Source organism: Pelophylax lessonae (genome assembly GCF_965119305.1).
Source record: "Pelophylax lessonae genome assembly, chromosome: 3".
NCBI lineage: Eukaryota > Metazoa > Chordata > Amphibia > Anura > Ranidae > Pelophylax > Pelophylax lessonae.
This window is the reverse complement of record NC_138770.1, coordinates 20,776,059-20,799,124: the sequence shown is the minus strand read 5'-3', so window position 1 is coordinate 20,799,124 and position 23,066 is coordinate 20,776,059. Positions and strand designations below refer to the sequence as shown.

Below are 23,066 nucleotides of genomic sequence, written 5' to 3'. Positions count from 1 at the left end.
AATAGGATGTGCCAGGCGCCATAGATCTGTGAGCTGGAGGCTATGTGTAAAACCAGCCAGAAGGGAGGGGGAGATGTCAGACGTGCATGGTGTTTTACCGTTGTGTGTTGATCTATCCATGAGGGGGTCCATCACTGCATTTAGGTCTCCCCTCAAGAGAAGGGGCACATGGATATGGGGGGGGGCCAGGAGGCCGGTCAGTTGTTGTAAAAAGGGTACCAGGGGGGGGGGCATAGACATTGACTAATATGATGGGTTCAGAATTTACCGTCAGTTGAAGGATCAATAGTCTGCCATCAGCGTCTGAGTGTAGGGTGGATATGTCGATGGAAACCCGTTTGTGAACCAAGATTAGGACACCTGCTTTACCCTTAGGGGAGGAGGAACCATAGACTTGACCCACCCATAGTTTCTTCATTCGGTCCATGTCTGACTGGGACAAGTGAGATTCCTGAAAGAGGGCTATATCTGCATTTAGGCGGGGTAGGTGGCGTAGTACTGCCATACGTTTGTGGGAAGAGCAGAGACCCTTCACATTCCATGAGACTATGCGTAAATCAAGGGGGGGTCAATATTAGGATGAGGAGCTTGCAGGGAGATAGTGGCATGACAGGAGTACTGTGGGTCACTCGGAGAATGTAGGAAATGGCAATGAGGGGAGACACAGGGGCGGCATGAAAGATGGGGATACACTGGGGGGAAGTTTCGCGCCGTTCACACTCCAGTTTATCTAGAATGGGAAGGGGCGAAACGAACAGGAAAGCAAACAAAACAGAACATATCATGAGAAATGTGGACTTCACTTTTTTTCGAACGGAAACAATACCTCCGACAGCGTTACCGATTGGTAGCTGTGTCCGCTCGCTCTAATGTCAGGTAAGGTGCACCGCAGAATAGGATGTAGAAGACATTCCAGGCACATTACCCCAGTTGTAGAGTCGGAGAGGCAACAGGACTTCGGTAAGGCTGTACATTGGAGGACAACAAACAAAAAATTTCAAAACGTTAATACCTCAGTACTGACAGTAAGGCAGGATCGACTAAAGGCAAACATGTGATTCCAGGTTGCATAGGGCCTAGAATAAGACAGAGAGCTAAATAACAGTCGGATTCCAGTGTAGATAAGGATATGCATTAGTGGTAACATAGCTCACGTGGATAGAGACAAGATGAAGAGGCCAATTCCTTGAAGAAGAAAGATTTCAACGTCACCTGTCCCTGTATGAGGAGTTAGAAGAGAAGCGACCCCTCTTGGGAGACTCCTTGCGGGGGCTGCGGAGATCCCTGTGAGAGGGTGAGGCGGATGGGACCGCAGGGGGCTGCGTATCCATTGAGAGATGAAGGTGGGTTTGGATGTATTCCGTGGCTTCCTCTGGAAGGGTGAAGGCTTTAGATTCACCAAATTGGTCTGTGAACCTGAGAGTGGCTGGATAGGCAAGGGTGAACTTTAGGCCTTTTTGGAACAAGGCATTACATGCTGGTTGAAAGGCTTTGCGTCGGCGTGCCACTTCCTGAGTATAGTCTGCGAATAGTAGGAGTTTATTGCCATCCAAAATAAGTGATTTGGCATTCTTAAAGGATCTCAGGATGGACAGCCTGTCAGCATAGTTCAAGTAGCGGACTATGACCGGGCGGGGGGGTCTTACGTTCGTTGGAGGGCGCTCCCAGACGATGTGCTCGTTCAACCGTGCACGGAGCAGAGAGAACAAGTGCCTGGGGAATGCGGGAGGAGCAAATATCAGAGAGATGACCCGTATTAAATTATTCAGGCAGGCCAATGATCCTTAAAATTGTTCCTACGCGACCCGTTCTCAAGGTCGTCTATTTTATGCAACAGGTATTGCTGGGTCTGTGTTGTTTTGGCATCATTGGCAAATGAGGATTGCAGTTCTTCCTCCAGATCAGAGACTCTGGATTCCACCTCCGTGAGGTGTTTGGCCTGGTCGCCCAGTTCCTTCCGCAACTGGGCGATCCCTGCGGTTACTGCCCGCTCCACCGCTTCGGTTATGGTGGGCGTAATAATAGAAGCCACCGCCTGTGCCATAAGCTGGTGTTGGGGGTCCGTGGCGATGAGTGGTGTGAGTGATGCATGCTGCAGTGCCGCACCATCCACTACAGGCGCAGCGGCCATATTGCCCGGGGGATGGGGAGCAACCTGGAGCAGTGGATCCTGAGGCAGCGCAGCCGAGTTACCGGCGGCTCCGTGGACTACGAAGCGGTCCATTGAGGCAGGTCAATGCAGGGAGACTCACCGGCACTTGTGGAGCTGCAGATGACCGTCGGCGAGCAGTATGACAGGCTTGTCGGAGCCGCTGCACTCACTCCATACGGCGCTGGAACCAGAAGTCGTCCCTGTGCCTTTAACCGGTTCCCACCCATCGTATAGTAATATAATGGTGGGGTGGGACCGCTCTTGTTCTGGAATGACATTGCCCCACTCTAACTGAGCATGCACACAATCGGGGGGGGGGGGTGCAGTGCAGCGATCGCGGTGTCGGCATGTCTCCTGGACAGGGCGTTTCATTGATCGTAGTAAAGAGCCAATGACAGTGACTTTTTACCACATGATGGACTGTGTCAATTCACAGCCGATCACAAATCTAAACACAGCGTGGTAACTGGCTGTTACTGGCTCTTCTTTCCTCAAATACTATTTCCAGTGTGAGGAGAGGAGAACAAGCGATCAGTGAGCTACCGATCTGTGTTCTGTCAGTGTACTGCACAAGCACAACACAAAGAGAACATGTCACATTGTCCATCAGCAGTGTTACAGTACTCATCAGTGCCCATCAGCAGTGTTACAGTCCTCATCAATGACCATCAAGAGTGTTACTGTTGCCCCCCCCCCACTACACCTGTCACCCTACCAGTGCCCATAAAGTGTACCTGTCGCCCATCAGCAACCAGCAGCAGTGTACCTGTTGCCTATCATTGATCGTCAGCAGTGTACCCGTCACTCATCAGTAAATGTTAGCAGTGCACCTGTCGCCCATCAGTGACCATCAGCAGTGCACCTGTCGCCCATCAGTGACCATCAGCAGTGCACCTGTCGCCCATCATCTATCAGTACCGCCGCCCATCACCAGGATACCCATCACACAGTCGCCCATCACAAGGATACCCATCACACAGCTGCCCATCACCAGGATACCCGTCACACAGTTGCCATCACCAAAGTGCCTGTCACACAGCCACCATCACCAGGATACCTGTCACACCGCCGCCCATTACCAGGATAACTGTCACACAGCCGCCCATCACCAGAGTACCCATCACACAGCTACCATCAACAGTCTACCAGTCCCAGCCATGTCCCAAAAAGTTTACACCAGTGAGGAGGCGTTTCAGATCTTAAGCATGCGAGCAGTGGGTAGTTCTCACAGTCAGATTCCGATTCAGTGTATGAACCCATTGAAAGCATGAATCGGCGACTGAATCGGAGGAAGGGTCCCTCCTAAAAGGGTACATTGCTTTGAGAAACAGGCAGCCACCTGCATCGCCACACACCCCAATGGTCAGTCCGCAAACGTCAACGGCAATAGACCCCAGGATGAAAGGCCCAGTACCAGTGCTGGAGTGTCACATCTGCCAAGTACCGGCACCGGAGTGTCAAATCTCACAAGAATCAGGGCCCATACATACCTCCCAGACAACCAAACATGGCTGCCTTCCAACTCGGGATCAGCAAGCATTCCCCCTTTCACCAACACAGCCAGGTGTGCCGGCCAATACTGAACATTTCTCAGAAATTGATTTTTTTTTATTTATTTTTGCCCAAAATTTTACTCCAATTTATTGTGGACCAAACAAATCTATTTGCCCAACAGTATATTGATAGCAACCCCAGTTCATCCTATGCCCATCTGTATGAGTGCAAACAACTGACATTGGAGAAGTTTAAATTGTTTATGGGCCTCACCCTTACCATGGGGCTTACAAAAAGAAATGAAGGACATGCCTACTGGTCCATCCACCACATGCCCATTTATTCTTCTATAATGCCCAGGTCCTGCTAAGAGATGATCATGCGCTTCCTTCACTTTAGTGACAATATTCAGTGCCCTCCCCAAAATCATCCAAACTATGACAATTTGTATGAAATTTGCCCACTTATTAATTTTTTTCCCAAAGATTTGCTGAACTTTATGTCCCTGAACAAAATATATGTGTGGATGAGTCCCTTGTACACTTGACTGGCTGGCTAAGAATCAAACAATATATTACAAGCAAAAGGGCCAGATATGGAGTACAAAATGTACAAGCTTTGAGAAATACCACGGGATATCTGTATGCGTTCTGCATATATGAAGAAACAGATTCCCAGCTCCAGCCCCCTGAATGCCCAACCTACATCGGCACAACTGGAAAAAAATTGTTATGGGACCTGGCATACCCACTTCTCCAAAAAGGTTATCACATGCAAAAACTCTGGCCTGTGGTACCTCCAGAAAAAATAGGATTGGCTTCCCACAAACTTTAGTTAACACAAGGCTATAAAAGGGGGAATAAGCAAGTCTGAGAAATGACAAAGTGTTGGCGTTGAAGTGGAAGTATAAGAGGGATGTATACATGCTGTCCACCATCCACAATGACACCTCAGTGGAGATTCCAAGAAGACAAATATTCAAAAGCCTGCATGTGTCCAAGATTATAATCTTTACCTTGGGGGGAAGGGGGGGGGGTAGATTTAAATGATTACATGCTTCAGCCCTATTTGGCAACAAGGAGGTCCCGTTTCTGGTATAAGAAAGTTGCCATTTATATTATTCATTTGGCCATATACAATGCTTATGTCACCTACACCAAATCCACAGAAAGACCACCCCTTTCTAAAATTCATAGAATAGTCACATCCTTCATCTACCAGCAAAGATTAGACATGTGCAATTCGTTTCAGTCCAAATCTTTTGGAGATTTGGATGTATCCAAATCTCTGGATGAAATAGTAATGAATATTCGGATGTATCCAAATCTCTGAATTAAATAGTAATGGAATCCGATAAATTTCATTTAGTTTATTTGTTTTCTAATGAATTTCAGCTTTTGAAAGAGATTAGAATTTGGATCGTCTAACGTCACATGATGACATGCAAAAAGGAGAAATTGGTCCCAATGGGATTTGAATGAGGCATACACAGATACAGGGAGTAAGAGACAATGAGATGTGATATTATATATAAAAGGATACATTTCATTAATAAACATGTATCACTCAAACCACATAAAAAGCATCATCTCGATGGTTGTAAAGGCAGAAGGTGCATTCTATGCATTAAGATAAAAAGCCTTCTGTGTGCAGCAGCCCCCCTTATACTTACCTGAGCCCCCTCTCTATCCAGTGATGTCCACAAATGCCTCAGCTGTCCGGGGCTCTCTCTCCTGATTGGCTGAGACACAGCAGCGGTGCCATTGGCCCCCAATGATGTCAATCAAACTCAGTTAACAACTAAGGAAAGAGAGGGGGCAGGGTTGAACGGCACCCAAGCTGAGCTGCAGCTCAGCTCGGGATCCCCCATTGCAAGCTGCTTGCTGTGGGGGCACTCAACAGAAGGGAGGAGTCAGGAGCTCAAGTCAGGGACCTGAGAAGAGGAGGATCTGGGTTGCCCTGTGCAAAACCAACTGCACAGAGGAGGTAAGTATAACATGTTTGTTGATTAAATAGAAAAAAAAGACTTTACAATCACATTAAGGTTTCAAGGCTTGTGAAAGGTTACACCACAAAATGTACTCAGCCAATGAAAGGTAATGTCGCCATTTTTATTTTTTACTGCTATCAATGGCCAACACGGGACAACACTTCATCCATGTCTTTGGTGATCTCTGATCTCCTTATGAAGTGTTTCTTACATGATGAAGATCAGCCATGGAGTATATCTGAGATGTACATCAGGGTGTGCTTCTTCCCCACATGTCAGCCAACATTTATATAGAAGACATTTCCCGCGCTCAAAGCACTAATACACCTCCAGGTTTGTGTGGGATCCCTGATGTACAGGAAGACAGGTCTTCAGTGAGGAACAATTCCCTCACTCAGGACAGGAAAGTGGCTTCCTTTCCATGTGAGATCTCTGATGTCTGTAAAGACTGGACTTCTGTGAAAACCATTTCCCACACTCAGGACAGGAATACGGCTTCTTCTCCTTGTGAGATCTCTGATGTCTGTAAAGATGGGACTTATCTGAAAAACATTTCCCGCACTCAGGACAGGAATACGGCTTCTCTCCCGTGTGCAGTCTCTGATGTCTGGAAAGAGTGGATGTCTGTGAAAAACATTTTCCGCACTCAGGGCAAAAATATGGCTTCTCCCCTGTGTGAGATCTCTGATGGCTAACAAGAGTTGTTTTTGTTGAAAAACATTTCCCGCACTCAGAACAGGAAAGTGGCGTCTCCCCTGTGTGAGATCTCTGATGTCTGGAAAGACTAGATATCTGTGAAAAACACTTCTCACACTCAGGGCAAAAATATGGCTTCTCCCCTGTGTGAGATCTCTGATGGCTAACAAGATTTGTTTTTGTTACAAAACATTTCCCACACTCAGAACAGGAATACGGCTTCTCACCTGTGTGAGATCTCTGATGTGTGTAAAGACCAAACTTGTATGGAAAACATTTCCCACACTCAGGACAGGAATACGGCTTCTCGCCTGTATGCAATCTCTGATGTGTGCAAAGAGTGGACTTCTGTGAAAAACACTTCCTGCACTCAGGACAGGAATACGGCCTCTCCCCTTTATGAGATCTCTGATGTCTGTAAAGATAGGACTTCCGTGAAAAACACTTCCCGCACTCAGGACAGGAAAACAGCTTCTCTCCCGTGTGAGATCTCTGATGTGTGTAAAGATCAGACTTCTGATAAAAACATTTCCCACACTCAGGACAGGAGTGTGGCTTCTCACCCGTGTGAGATCTCTGATGTCTGTAAAGATCAGACTTCTGTGAAAAACATTTCCCACACTCAGGACAGCAATACGGCTTCTCTCCTGTGTGAGATTTCTTATGTCTGTGATAGAAGGACTTCTGTGAAAAACATTTCCCACACTCAGGACAGCAATACGGCTTCTCCCCTGTGTGGGCTATTTCATGTCTATTAAGATAGGATTTAAAACGGAAACACTTCCCGCACTCAGTACAGGAAAACCTCTTATGTGTTGGAAGGACGGCACCATCCCTCACAGTCTGAGGTTCCTCAGGATAAGAGGAATACGATGGTCCGGCACCGTCCCTCACAGTCTGAGGTTCCTCAGGATAAGAGGAATACGATGGTCCGGCACCGTCCCTCACAATCTGAGGTTCCTCAGGATAAGAGGAATACGATGGTCCATCTACACTGTGTGGTGTCGGATGGACATTTGAGGTAGCCGGGTTTTCTCCTGGACTATACTGTGTGATGTCCTCGTCTTCTACTTTACAGTCTGGAGACAAAGTGAGACAATCCTCTGAGGTTTTCCTCATCTCCCGTCCATCTACTAAAATAGAAATACAAAGATTATTACTAGACATCAGCAGATTGGTTCCCCTAAACCAGGACTCTGCCCACATCAGGCAGCTTTGTCTCTGAGAGAAAAGAAAAAAAGAAAAGAGGGTGCACCGAGCAGCATTTCTCTGGCTCTGAGGAAGGGGGTTCGCCCCTGAAACGCGTCAGCCTAGCCATAGCAACCCCATGCGACCATCTGCATGCTTATTCGCTACATTTGGGACCTTGGCTACCTTGGAGATTGTACATGATATGTTGATGTGTGGTTTATCACACCAGTTTTGTGAGTATTCTGTACACTTTAACATTTTAATAAATGTTTTTATGGTAATGCACTAGGTCGGTGCGCCCTCTTTTCTTTTTTTCTTTTCTCCCAGTTGGTTTTGGACACCCTTGATCCTGAAGGGGGCAGCAAGACCAGCAGCCTTTTTTAATATCTGAGTTTGAAGTGTACCTCTCTCTACTCTGTCAGACTCTACTTAAGCACAGGAGATTTTGCTTTACTACTTGAAGCTTTGTCTCTGAGCAGGGGCAGACTGGTCGGTCGGGCACTTCACCCGTGGTCTGAGGGCCCGGAGTCAGTAGGGGGCCCCATGAGAGGCTGCACGTGTGTCACAGAGAGCAGGGGACTGCCGGTGAGAGGAGCTGAGGAGGCAGTGGCTGGACCCAGGGATGCCGATGCAGGAGGCCCGGCCAGCCGGCAGCTTCAAGTTTTTTAATGCACTAATAACGTTTTTTTTTTTCACACGGAACCTTTAGCCCTGGCCCCTCGCATTGCCGCTCACTTTAGTCATTTATAAAACACAGAAGCCCGGCGTCTGTGTTTAATAAGGGACAGCAATCCCAGCGGCACACTCAAAACCCTCCCTGCTCTCTCTGCATATTTAACAGAGGAGGGGCGGGGCACACAGCTCAACAGCTCAATCCTCGAGCCTGCAGCTTCAGAAGAAGCCTGCGCCGGCAGCCTGACCTCCTGTAAGTTACAGTCCATTCTTTTCTGTGGGGCAGAGGAGTGTTGTGTCCTAGACAGGGAAGGAAGGTCTTTACTGGAAAAAAGGAGGAGAGAGGCACTGGGCAGGGAGGAGATAAGAGATCTGTAGAGGGGGGGGGGTGACCTGTAAGATATGCACATGTGCGCTCTGTACATAGAACAATCCTCCACCCTGCACTCTGTACATAGCACAATCCTCTACCCTGCACTCTGTACATAGCACACTCCTCTACCCTGCACTCTGTACATAGCACAATCCTCTACCCTTCACTCTGTACATAGCACAATCCTCTACCCTTCACTCTGTACATAGAACAATCCTCTACCCTGCACTCTGTACATAGCACAATCCTCTACCCTGCACTCTGTACATAGCACAATCCTCTACCCTGCACTCTGTACATAGCACACTCCTCTACCCTGCACTCTGTACATAGCACACTCCTCTACCCTGCACTCTGTACATAGCACACTCCTCTACCCTGCACTCTGTACATAGCACACTCCTCTACCCTGCACTCTGTACATAGCACACTCCTCTACCCTGCACTCTGTACATAGCACACTCCTCTACCCTGCAATCTGTACATAGCACAATCCTCCACCCTGCACTCTGTACATAGCACAATACTCCACCCTTCACTCTGTTCATAGCACAATCCTCTACCCTGCACACTGTACATAGCACAATTCTCCACCCTGCACTCTGTACATAGCATAATCCTGAACCCTGCACTCTGTATGTATCACAATCCTGAACCCTGCACTCCGTACATAGAACAATCCTTTACACTGCACTCTGTACATAGCACACTCCTCTACCCTGCACTCTGTACATAGAACAATCCTCCACCCTTCACTCTGTTCATAGCACAATCCTCTACCCTGCACACTGTACATAGCACAATTCTCCACCCTGCACTCTGTACATAGCATAATCCTGAACCCTTCACTCTGTACATAGCACAATCCTGAACCCTGCACTCTGTATGTATCACAATCCTGAACCCTGCACTCCGTACATAGAACAATCCTCTACCCTGCACTCTGTACATAGAACAATCCTCTACCCTGCACTCTGTACATAGAACAATCCTCTACCCTGCACTCTGTACATAGAACAATCCTCTACCCTGCACTCTGTACATAGAACAATCCTCTACCCTGCACTCTGTACATAGAACAATCCTCTACCCTGCACACTGTACATAGAACAATCCTCTACCCTGCACTCTGTACATAGAACAATTCTCCACCCTGTACTCTGTACATAGCACAATCCTCGACCCTGCACTCTGTACATAGCACAATCCTCCAACCTGCGCTCTGTACATAGAACAATCCTCCAACCTGCACTCTGTACAAGGCACAATCCTGAACCCTGCACTCTGTACAAGGCACAATCCTGAACCCTGCACTCTGTACATAGCACAATCCTGAACCCTGCACTCTGTATGTATCACATTCCTGAACCCTGCACTCCGTACATAGAACAATCCTCTACCCTGCACTCTGTACATAGAACAATCCTCTACCCTGCACTCTGTACATAGCACAATCCTCTACCCTGCACTCTGTACATAGCACAATCCTCTACCCTGCACTCTGTACATAGCACAATCCTCCAACCTGCACTCTGTACATAGCACAATCCTCCACCCTGCACTCTGTACATAGCACAATCCTCCAACCTGCGCTCTGTACATAGAACAATCCTCCAACCTGCACTCTGTACAAGGCACAATCCTGAACCCTGCACTCTGTACAAGGCACAATCCTGAACCCTGCACTCTGTACAAGGCACAATCCTGAACCCTGCACTCTGTACAAGGCACAATCCTGAACCCTGCACTCTGTACATAGCACAATCTTCAACCCTGCACTCTTAGGTAGCACAATCCTGAACCCTGCACACTGTACGTAGCACAATCCTGAACCCTGCACACTGTACGTAGCACAATCCTGAACCCTGCACACTGTACGTAGCACAATCCTCCACCCTTCACTCTGTATGTAGCACAATCCAGAACCCTGCACTCAGTACATAGCACAATCCTGAACCCTGCACTCTGTACATAGCACAATCTTAAACCCTGCACTCTTAGGTAGCACAATTCTGAACCCTGCACACTGTACATAGCACAATCCTGAACCCTGCACTCTGTACGTAGCACAAACCTGAACCCTGCACTCAGTACGTAGCACAGTCCTCCACCCTGCACTCTGTACATAGCGCAATCCTGAACCCTGCATTCTGTACAAAGCACAATCCTGAACCCTGCACTCTGTACAAGGCACAATCCTGAACCCTGCATTCTGTACAAAGCACAATCCTGAACCCTACACTCTGTATGTAGCACAATCCTGAACCCTGCATTCTGTACATAGCACAATCCTCAACCCTGCACTCTGTACGTAGCACAATCCTCAACCCTGCACTCTGTACGTAGCACAATCCTAAACCCTGCACTCTGTATGTAGCACAATCCTGAACCCTGCACTCTATACATAGCACAATCCTGAACCCTGCACTCTGTGCGTAGCACAATCCTCCGCCCTTCACTTTGTACGTAGCACAATCCTCCACCCTTCACTCTATACATAGCACAATCCTCCACCCTGCACTCTGTACATAGCACAATCCTCCACCCTTCATTCTGTATGTAGTGCACTCCTGAACCTAAACTCTGAATGTAACCTACTCCTGGGCTCTGCACGAGTGTACCCCTTTACCCTGCACTCTGTGCATAGCACAATTCTGAACCCTGTATTGCGTATGCAGTAGAATCCTGAAAAAGTTCTGTAGCTGTAGGCCTCATTTACACTTGTATTTGTACCTGCCTCCCCCTTCTACTGCACGCACTTGAAGACAAAGCTGCATTTTGTTTTGAGGCAGGGAGAGGGGTGGGACCAGGAGTGAGGTTAAGGGGGGGGGGGGGGCCGTCAGGTAGGCTGTATAGGGTCCCATGATTTTTAACAATGGCCCTGGCAGCACCCGATCTGATGCTGCAAGTAGCTCACCTGTGCAGTAGTAGCGAAGCGGGTCGGGGTCTCAGGCTATGACCTTTCCTTGATACATGCAGCTGGTGATTGAGCCGGAAGGAAGGTGAGAGGAGTCCCTGACTGTGTGACATGACTGGACACTGACTCTTACCAGGCTGATATAGTGATCAGAGGACCCTGCTGATGGGTACGTTATAGGCATCTGAAAATTGTAAAACATTATGCTTGTATCATTATGAGGGGAGGGGGGGTCCCCTCACCCCCCCATCCCCCTTCTCTCTCTTTCTTACTCCCCCTCCCTCTATCAACCCCTGTCTGTCTCACCCACCTCTCTCACCCCCCCCCCCATCTCTCACACCTCTTCTGCCTCTCCCCTCTCTCTCAGCCCCCTCTGTCTCCCACCCCCTCTCCCACACACCTTCTCTGTATCCCCCTCTCTCTCATCCCCCCCACCTCTCATCTCTCTCTCTCACCCTACTCTGTCTCTCATCCTCCCCGCTGTCTCCCTCACCCCCTCTCTCTCTCTCATCCTCCCCTCTGTCTCTCATCCCTACTCTTTCTCTCACCCCCCCTCACCCCCACTTCCCCATCTGTCTCACTCCTCTCCATCTCTCACCTCCCTCTCTGACCCCCCCCCCTTCTCTCCCTACTCTTAGGGCTCAAATTATGACCTCACACACAGGTCTACTGCTTTCATAAAACACCTCTGGTTGCATCATAAATATGGCTGCCACATGGCAGCCACCTCTAAACCAGGAAGTGCCCAGCGGACTCTATAGAAAGAAGCTGGGAACTTCCATGCAGGCTATGCTGTGGTAGAAATTTAAATGTCTCCTCTATGCAAATGTAGGTGGGGCTTTGTGTAGGTGTGGCTTGAGTGTGGTCACGGGGCCCGATTAACTCCTATTGCCCGGGGCCCCATGAGTTGTCAGTCCACCCCTGTCTCTGAGGATCTTACAATTCCAACCTCATGGTAACTAGTAAATGGGTCCTCTGATCTCCTACCAGTTCATTTCTTTATTCATGGACCTTAGTCAGAGAGTGAGGAAACAAAGAGAACTGTCTTTAATAGTAACAGTAATGAGGGGAATATAGGACGAGTGTCCCCCACTCCCTCTATCACTCATTGCCATCTTCCCAACACAAGAAGTCCTACACTTCCTTATTTAGTCCATGATTTAGTCATGAATAACAGCGGGGCTGAGACCCACCAGAGGTCAGAGAGTGAGGATGGGGGGAGAACAACCAAGATGAAGACCACCATCATTGGGTTATTGACTCCTCCCTAAGGCTGATATCACGCTGTCCCCACCCTACTCTGGACCAATCGGTGAGCAGTATGGGTGGAGGAATGTATTTAGTGTTAATGACCCACCTGTGCTGATCTCTGTAGGAGTGTCCTCCTCTATAAATGTCCCCGTTATTCCATCCTCCTCCATAGACTGCTGATCATTCCTCACATATGTCTCTTCTTCTTCTGCTTTAACCTCAAATTCTATATCGATTGGATCTCCACTCTAAATCAAAGCGAGAGAAAATATCATCTGTAAAATATAAGACTTATTATTGTGATATAACATAACAAATCCACATATTCTCTCCATGAGTCTGTGTTTTATAACCTCCGCCCCACCAACCTTGTAACAGTGAGGGATGGTGTGATCTTCCTGTATGGAATCCTGGGAATACAGAGGACGGGGACATCTCTCTGGTGGGTTCCTGGTATTAGGTGGCTCCATCATATCCTTGTGTCCTTCTAAAAACTCCTCCATCACTCCATACTCCTCATCCTCCTCTTTATACTCTTCTTTAACATCAATATTATCATCCCCGAGGTTTCCACTCTGAATATATAATAAAACATTCATTGTAACAAACATGCTGTATATAAATCAGAACTACCAATAATTGTCAGACATCTACCTGATGATGGTGAGGGATGGTGTGACCTTCCTGTGTGAAATCCCAGGAATACAGAGGGCAGGGACATCTCTCTGGTGGGTTTCTGTAGCTGGATGACTCCACCATGGTGTCCTGATACAGATCTTTGTGTTCTTTTAGAAACTCTGACACCTCCATCACCCCATCCTCATCATCCTCCTCTTTTATCGCTTCTTTAACCTCAACTTTAGAATCTCTCAGGTTTCCACTCTGAATATATAATAAAAATGACATCAATGGTAACAATGCAGATAATGTACAGATCCTAATGATACTATCAGTGATTGTTCCTCATCTACCTGATGATGGTGGGGGATGGTGTGACCTTCCTGTGTGGAATCCCGGGAATACAGAGGACGGGGACATCTCTCTGGTGGGTTCCCATTACTGGATCCATCTGTAGGAAACACACACACTGACTGAATACATTGTTTCTATGTGTTTATCAGATGATGGGGGATCTAGGTGGACCCTCCGTACTGCTCTCTCCTTTACAATAAAGTCTTCTCTTACCCGGTGATGTGAGGGGCGGCTGATTCTCCATCATGACGTCCTTGTAGAGATCCTTGTGTCCTTCTAAGTACTCCCACTCCTCCATGGAGAAATAGACAGTGACATCCTGACACCTTATAGGAACCTGACACACACAATGATACAGTCACCATCCAGACACATCCCTTGTCTGTTACTGGATAATGTCCCAGAATTCCCAGCACCGCTCACCTCTCCTCCATGATCTCTCTGGTGACTTCTAGAATCTTCTTTGTATTTCTCTATTCTATCAGGGAGGGAGGTGGAGGCAATGTGATGGTCATATGATCTCCAGACTTCACAGGAGGAAAGCTCTAGGTCTGAACACAAATAGTAACATCAAATGAAATTCCCAGAATCCTCCTCACCTCACCATTCAGGTTTCCATTTGATTAAAGCCCCACCTCAGACTGAGGTATAATTTACCCACACAGGACCCCCACACTACGCAGGGTAAAAGCTTGTTGCAGGCATTCTGACATCATTACATACAACGCAGGACCAACAGACCCACTTTACGTGAGGATACCAAGGGTCCGCCCACATCCTAAGAGCATGAGAAACAAAAGCCAGATGGAGGGACATTGGGGGGAGGAGCTGTGAGGTCAGTGTGATGTCATAGGACATATAGATTCCTGAATGGAGGGACATTTGGATGGGGAGATTTGAGGGGCCCTCTATATGAGGCTCTCATGTGAGCAGGTGATGTGCAGAGGAACGGAGTGTAAATAGCAGACAATTTTTTCCAGAGCTCCTAATGGTGGGGATGGATTTTGCTTCATGCTGGTGCCAAGTTTCCACCCCCCAGGGTCACTGCAGGGGTGGAGAAAAGCTGTGTAAGAGGATATGGAGGAGAGATGAGGAGGAGATCCAGGAATCAGGATAAAGGTCAGGACAAACAACAGACGAGCGCATCAAAGAGATGAGGAAGAGGAGAGAAAGTCACTTAAGGTGACCATAGATACATGGAAATTCAGCTGGTTCAGCAGGGATCGGTCACATTTCCATCCATGTGTGGTCATTGCCGGATAAAAGTCACTCAATCAGTGGCTGCAGCCAATAGCTTCATCACTGATCTGTGTATTCTGAGAGTGGAGGAGCGCCCCCCATTGTCAGAATACAATAGTGCAGTGGGGAGGATTCCCCCATCCCCCTCCAATGTGTGGATGGGGGAATCGATTCAGTTTTTTTTCATCCAGCCTGCTGGCTGAACGATAAAACTGAACCATGTATGGCCAGCTTAGGAAGCAAGATATATTATTTATCAACTGATCCCCCCTGAAGGGGTTAATCTACGTATTACCTCCTCTGCATTGTCTTCTCCCTTCGTCCTACCAAATGGAACGTCCTACCTGAATCTGACATCACTTCCTGTCTGTATTCCATAGAGACTTCCTGTCTGGGTAGAAGTGAGATCAACACCTTGTGGAGTTTAAAGGAACTGCAGCCCTGAGAACCGTCTGGTAGTGTGAACACGGCCTTGTGCTGTGTGTGTATGTACTGTATATCCTTCCCCTTTCTCTCCTCCCTGAGTGTGTATGAAGAGGCGGAGCTCCTGCTGGAACAGCGGTCGGAGGAGGAAGCCGAGTCTAGGAGGGAGACTGACAGAAAGCGCAGAAGACGTGCAGGAGTGAGCGAGGAGGATCCAGTTCCTTTGCCATCGGAGGTGAGGAGAGTGTGAAGGATGTTTGTGACTCTGGTAGCTGAAAAGCTGGGAGTCATATTGCTCTGGTGAATGGGGAAGCACTACTAAGGGGGCGCCCTCACCATCACGTGTGTAAAAGGTGGAAGAAGGCGTGGCTACACTACAGCTGGCACAGTTTGGAGCACGGAGAACTTTCACACCTTATCAACTTTTCATTCATTTGTGGACTTTTTTTTGAGCAACAGAATTTCATTGAAGTAGATGCAAAGTGTATGCAGTGGACTTGCAGAGAACACTATATTGAGCACACAATATTGTATGATTACATGAATTTGCACAGATTTTCACTTTATTTATTATAGCAACAAATATTATAAGATTAATGAAATAGGTGCAAAGTGATAGCAGTGGATCTGCAGGGAACAGCATCTTGAGCACAAAGCACTTTATGTTGTATACGAATTTTCACATGGTTCAGTTTCCTTGATTTATTGATAAACCCCATAAGATGAGTGAAGTAGGTGTAAAGTGGAAGCCGTAGATCTGAGGGAGAATATTATTTTGAGCCCCTAGCACTTTATATATGAATGTATCCCCATATTTTAGTGTATTTGTGATCACTTATGTGCACACACAATAGGACAGCGCTGTGACACATAATGCTCTTCTAGTTGATAAAGGGAATTCTTACCTTTGTTACAGCAGCAGTCCGGTAGAAGTTATTTTTGTAGGTATTTGAGTTGTTACACATAGCGCAGGTTTTTTCCATTTATATTGGTGACATAATTGCCCAAATCTGGGGATCAGGAGCCATTTCCACCCTTTACTCTCGGCTGGGGTTCTTTGTATCCATATAACAGATGTTCTACATGACTAAATCTGCAATCAATTTTACTGCAAAATCAAAGGTGCCAAAATGTCTCCCCCCGAGCAGTAATATATTTCTATCCCCCTTGGTGGGAGTGGAGATGACCAATCTATAAGGATATACAGTACATACACACACAGCACAAGGCCGTGTTCACACTACCAGACGTTTCTCAGGACTACAGTTTCTCTGAGCTCCACAAGGTGGTCACCTCACATCTGCCTATACAGGAAGTCTCTATGGAAGACAGGAAGTGATGTCAGATACAGACAGGAAGTTCCGGGTGAGAGGTGACTCGGGAGGAAGTAGAGAGAAGACGTTGCTGGAAGTGGCAACAGAGGAGGTAATAAGATCTTATTTTCTATTTACACCCAGTAACCCCCCCCCCCCCGTCATGTCCGTCCTCTTCCTCCATAGTCACTGTGACGTCTTTTATCTCCAGCAGATGATGATACACACATATATAGTGTGGAAATGTAGAATAATCCGTATATTACAATGAGGGAATTTATGGTCTGTACAACGAGGGGAGTTATTGGTGTCAGTAAATGCCGATTCCAGACATTGTATGTGAGGGGAATGAAATGATAAAGGTTGGGATTAGGGAAGATTTCTGTAAGATTTTACACGGGAATGATCAGCGCCCCCTCCAGAGACACTATGATGAGTCTCACAATAGGAGTCTGAAAGGGACTGGATTTTGGGGGGATGGGATGGTGATCAATTGAGGGGCAATTTTGAGGATTGAGGGGCAATTTTATCAAAAAGATGTCCAGATGGGAATCAAAATAGATTTTTCAGCTGGACCAACAGTTACCACACTAAAAACAAGTACAACATATCAATATCAGATATAAACATATGAGAGATAGTCCATATATAAAGTCTTCATTTACACCGAGGGCTGCTCTGATGAAAGGTAAGAAGAACCTTGAAGGCAGCTGCAAAAGGAACACAGGCACCACTCGAAGTGTAATAAGAAGGTTTAATATGAATAAAAATCTCATACACCAGAATACTCACAAACGAGCATATGTAAAAAGCATGTGGTATAAATCATAGTTGTCCGTCTGTCCGGTAGAGGATGAGATTTTTATTCATATTAAACCTTCTTATTACACTTAGAGTGGTGCCTGTGTTCCTTTTACATACAGTAGTAACCCTACTTATTCACCAGAAAATGAGTTACATTTAGTAAAATCACACACAGCCAGTTTTTGACAAGTCCTTTATTCAACCCCCTTCCCCTCCAAAAAAAATAAATGTCTTCCTGAAGTAGATCCAACCTCAATCACGAAAATGCGGAAAATCCGCCCCAAACTAAAAAAAAACCTGACTCACACTGACACTTGAAGGAAATCATTGGGTGACCCGGCCCTTTTATGACATCATCGACAAGCATGCCACAGTCAAGAGGGCTTAGAATGGATTGGGGACCCCATGCTGTTTTTTTTCCTAATTTTTAAATGCTGGCAATTCTTTTGTTTATAATTTGCTCTCAGTGGGGAATCCCGCTGACAGCAGACGATTCATAGTTGTTAAAAACATGGCAGCCACCCAATCATTAACAACCTTGACAGTTACTGGTTGTTAAGGACGCCGATGGCTGCCCACTCATTAACAACAAGTGCTTTACTGCTTGTTAAGGACGCTGGCTACCATCAGCGTCACCAAGCTGTAACTACTAAAATACTTCATCACCTAATAAAATAGCTCATGCTGTATTTTAGTTGCATTTTTTTAGTGAATTGCAAAAAAAAAAGTGAAAAACCCTAAGCAGTATTTTATACCGCTTAGTGAAATAAGCCCAATGTCTGTTATATAATCAGTTCAGACAGTGAAAAAGTCTCATACATGTGGTATCGCCATACTCAGGAGTATCAGAATGTGTTTTGGGGTATAATTCTCAGTATGCCCATGCTGTGTGTAAGAAACATCTCATATACAGTGCCTTGCGAAAGTATTCGGCCCCCTTGAACTTTGCAACCTTTTGCCACATTTCAGGCTTCAAACATAAAGATATAAAACTGTAATTTGTTGTGAAGAATCAACAACAAGTGGGACATAATCATGAAGTGGAACGAAATTTATTGGATATTTCAAACTTTGTTAACAAATAAAAAACTGAAAAATTGGGTGTGCAAAATTATTCAGCCCCTTTACTTTCAGTGCAGCAAACTCTCTCCAGAAGTTCAGTGAGGATCTCTGAATGATCCAACGTTGACGTAAATGACTAATGATGATAAATAGAATCCACCTGTGTGTAATCAAGTCTCCGTATAAATGCACCTGCACTGTGATAGTCTCAGAGGTCCATTTAAAGCGCAGAGAGCATCATGAAGAACAAGGAACACACCAGGCAGGTCCGAGATACTGCTGTGGAGAAGTTTAAACCTGGATTTGGATACAAAAAGATTTCCCAAGCTTTAAACATCCCAAGGAGCACTGTGCAAGCGATAATATTGAAATGGAAGGAGTATCAGACCACTGCAAATCTACGAAGACCTGGCCGTCCCTCTAAACTTTCAGCTCATACAAGGAGAAGACTCATCAGAGATGCAGCCAAGAGGCCCATGATCACTCTGGATGAACTGCAGAGATCTATAGCTGAGGTGGGAGACTCTGTCCATAGGACAACAATCAGTCGTATACTGCACAAATCTGCCCTTTATGGAAGAGTGGCAAGAAGAAAGCCATTTCTTAAAGATATCCATAAAAAGTGTCGTCTAAAGTTTCCCACAAGCCACCTGGGAGACACCAAACATGTGGAAGAAGGGGCTCTGCTCAGATGAAACCAAAATCAAACTTTTTGGCAACAATGCAAAACGTTATGTTTGGTGTAAAAGCAACACAGCTCATCACCCTGAACACACCATCCCCACTGTCACACATGGTGGTGGCAGCATCATGGTTTGGGCCTGCTTTTCTTCAGCAGGGACAGGGAAGATGGTTAAAATTGATGGGAAGATGGATGGAGCCAAATACAGGCCCATTCTGGAGGAAAACCTGATGGAGTCTGCAAAAGACCTGAGACTGGGAAGGAGATTTGTCTTCCAGCAAGACAATGATCCAAAACATAAAGCAAAATCTACAATGGAATGGTTCACAAATAAACATATCCAGGTGCTGGAATGGCCAAGTCAAAGTCCAGACCTGAATCCAATCGAGAATATGTGGAAAGAACTGAAAACTGCTGTTCACAAACACCCTCCATCCAACCTCACTGAGCTCGAGCTGTTTTGCAAAATGTCAGTCTCTCGATGTGCAAAACTGATAGAGACATACCCCAAGTGACTTACAGCTGTAATCGCAGCAAAAGGTGGCACTACAAAGTATTAACTTAAGGGGGCTGAATAATTTTGCACGCCCAATTTTTCAGTTTTTTATTTGTTAAAAAAGTTTGAAATATCCAATAAATTTTGTTCCACTTCATGATTGTGCCCCACTTGTTGTTGATTCTTCACAAAAAATTACAGTTTTATATCTTTATGTTTGAAGCCTGAAATGTGGCAAACGGTCGCAAAGTTCAAGGGGCTGAATACTTTTGCAAGGCACTGTAACTGACAAGTTTGTGTAAAAAAAAATACATTTTCATTTTCTTTTCTGCATTTTCAAAAACCTTCTGGCAAAAAAATTAAATTTTTTAAAAACTCACTATGCCTTTCAGAAAATATCTGGGGGTGTTTACTTTCCAAAGTGAGGTCATTTTGTTGGTGTTTCCATTGTCCTGGTGCTCCAGGGCCTCAAAAATGTGATAGGTAGTCAGGAAATTTGATAGATAAATTGTGCTCCTTGAATGCCCAAAGGTGCTCCTTGGATTTTGGGACCCTGTATGCATCTAGGCATATATGTGGTGCCCTCATATTTGGGAGGCATAGCAGAATGTGTTTTGGTGTGTAATTCTAAGTATGCCTATGCTGTGTGTGAGAAATAACGTGTTAAACAGAAACCTTTTGAAAAAATAAATAATTTCTTCATTTAAAAAAAAAAATGTGACAAAAAAATACAGCTTCAAAAAACTCATCATACCTCATATTAAATAACTTGGACTGTCTACTTTCCAAAAAAGGGTAATTTTCGGAGGTATTTGTACTGTTCTGGCATTTTACTTTCCAGAATCAACATTTTCTATGGGACACTATACTACAAAATACTCCCACAAATGCGGTCCATTGATTGCAACCAAGATTTGTTAATTGCACACAAAAAGTATTTATCCTAACATATTCATTCAAGACCATGTTACAAAAATGAATACACCCCAATGAAAGTCTTATGGGCCATACACACTATAAGATTTTCTGAAGACTTTTTCCTTTAGATTTACCAAAACCAGATAATATGAGGTCAAACCTAAACACTTTCAATTTGTATGCAATCTGGCCGGCCCTTGCACTACATAGAAAAGGTAAATCTGAAGGAAAAAGTCTTCAGAAAATCTTATAGTGTGTATGGCCCTTTAAGAGCAAAGCTAAATTGTACACAATAAAATCCTAATTAAGAAGAATTCACCTATAGGTGAGTGTAATTGTATATTAAACAGGTGTCCAGCCGACAGTTGATTATAAAAGGGCGTATACAAAGAAAACCCCTCCCATTTCATGGTGTCAGCAATGGCACCACATGGAAGAGAAATGTCAGAAGACCTGAGAAAGAAAATCATTTCTTTACACAAGAAAGGTGAAAGCTACAAGAAGATCATCAAAGCTTTACTTATCAGTCAGAATTATGTAGCAAAAGCGATACAAAAATGGAACTGCAACCATCTCACAGAGACGTCCAGGCCGCCCACGGAAGTTATCACCTCCGAAGGAGCGTCTTCTGATGAGTAGGGTTGGAGAAAATGGCCATGCAAGTTCATTGCAGTTAGATAAAGAAGTAGAAACCAAACTGGGGTGATTGTTTCCCATGACACAATACGGCATACTCTGCAGAGAAATGGCATGAATGGGTGTCGCCCATGAAGGAAGCATGGGCTTTAGCCCACCTTAAAATTTTCCAGGGTGAAAAATAAGAAGACTACCGGGACTGTGTACTCTGGAGTGATGAGACCAAGATAAATGTTTTTGGAACTGATGGCTTCAAAACTGTATGGCATTCCAAAGGTGAGGAGTAAAAGAAAAATGCATGGAGTCTAGAGTGAAACATGGTGGTGGCAGTGCCCTTCTGTGAGGCTGCATGAGTGCTGCTGGTGTCGGGGAGCTGCATTTCATTAATAGTGTCACAAACATGAATTCATAGATGTACTGCTCTATATTGAAAGAGAAGATGCTACCATCACTCCGTGCCCTTGGTTGTCACACACTTTTCCAACATGACAATGATCCAAAACACACATCTAAGGTCACTGTTGCATTTCTGAAGAAGAACCGGGAGAAAGTGATTCAGTGGCCAAGTAAGTCTCCTGATCTGAACCCAATCGGGGAACACCTATGGGGAATTCAAGAGGGATGAACATCGCTCTCCATCCAGCATCCAGGCTCTAAAACAGGTCGTTCTTGAAGAATGGAAAAAGATTGATGTTGCAATATGTGGCCATTCATTCCATGCCTAGAAGACTTGGTGCTCTCCTTACAAATCATGGAGGTCATACAAAATACTAGATACACTTGTGGGGTGTGTTCATTCTTGCATCAACTAAAAACTGAATATTGTGTAATCTAAGTTATATTATTACTTTCATGTAATGAGCCAAACAAATGTTCTATAGAACTCAGTTTTATCACAATGTTGGAAATTCTTCTTGTGTTCATTGAGATATTGATTCAAAAAGGGTGTACTCATTTATGCTGAGCACTGTATATCCCATGGTTTGTGGACTCTAATTTTCCTACAGACTAAATATTATAAATGGATTTGGGTTATTTTTACCTAAGAAATGGAGCAGAATACAGTTTTTCCCTAAATTTATGAAGAAGATTTATTGGCAACATTTTATAACAGACAAAAATGTGTTTTGTTTTGTTTTTTAACAAAAAAAAAAAAAATGATACAAATTACATTTGGGTACAGTGTTGCATGACTAAGTAATTGTCATTCGAGAGCGCTGAAAATTGGTCTGGGCAGGAAGGGGGTAAACGTGTCCGGTATTGAGGTGGTTAAATGTACAGCAATCCTCTTATTACCCCCCCCCCCCCCCACCACACACATCTCCTCACATCCCCATCCTATTATTGTGTGACCAATACCATCCAAATAATTCTTACCTTCATTTCCCAAAGTTATCCGTCTACAAGGAGACCTGTATAGATCAAATAATGACACCAATGAAGATGGAGGGGGACCGGAGTCACATGACTGAGAAGATACTAAACCTCACCCTGGAGATCATCTACCTGCTGACCGGAGAGGTGAGGAGGATTCTGGGAGGTCACATGACATCACTCTTATCTCTATTAATAAAACACAGACCTGACCGGATAAGTGAGGAGGATTCTGGGATTCTAACATGATATTCCTATTGGTTCCTCAATACAGAGATTTCCTCTTCTCAAGTCAGGTGATCATATGACCATCACAGTGCCTCCATGTGACTCCCTAAAACCTGAGAGACACAACATGCAGAAGATTCTAGAAGTCACCAAGAAGATGATGGAGCTGCTGACAGGAGAGGT

At 45.4% G+C, this 23,066-nt stretch overlaps 4 protein-coding genes across 4 annotated transcripts in view; 2 read left to right on the top strand and 2 right to left on the bottom strand.

Annotated features, from left to right (window-relative positions):
- LOC309548838 (uncharacterized protein) overlaps nt 1-23,066 on the bottom strand; it is a gene marked incomplete at its 3' end in the record, with an annotated part of 605,194 nt that overhangs the window by 164,403 nt on the left and 417,725 nt on the right. The gene's annotated exons all lie outside the window — the stretch shown is intronic.
- Nucleotides 1-23,066, top strand: part of LOC309550245 (uncharacterized protein) — a gene marked incomplete at its 3' end in the record, with an annotated part of 2,091,994 nt that overhangs the window by 1,871,466 nt on the left and 197,462 nt on the right.
- Nucleotides 1-23,066, bottom strand: part of LOC309548831 (uncharacterized protein) — a gene marked incomplete at both ends in the record, with an annotated part of 260,742 nt that overhangs the window by 167,257 nt on the left and 70,419 nt on the right. The window contains 1 exon segment of the mRNA XM_082248768.1: nt 6,130-7,229. Coding sequence (XP_082104894.1) covers nt 6,130-7,229 — 1,100 coding nt within the window.
- Nucleotides 1-23,066, top strand: part of LOC309548833 (uncharacterized protein) — a gene marked incomplete at its 5' end in the record, with an annotated part of 63,963 nt that overhangs the window by 30,165 nt on the left and 10,732 nt on the right. The window lies entirely within an intron of this gene.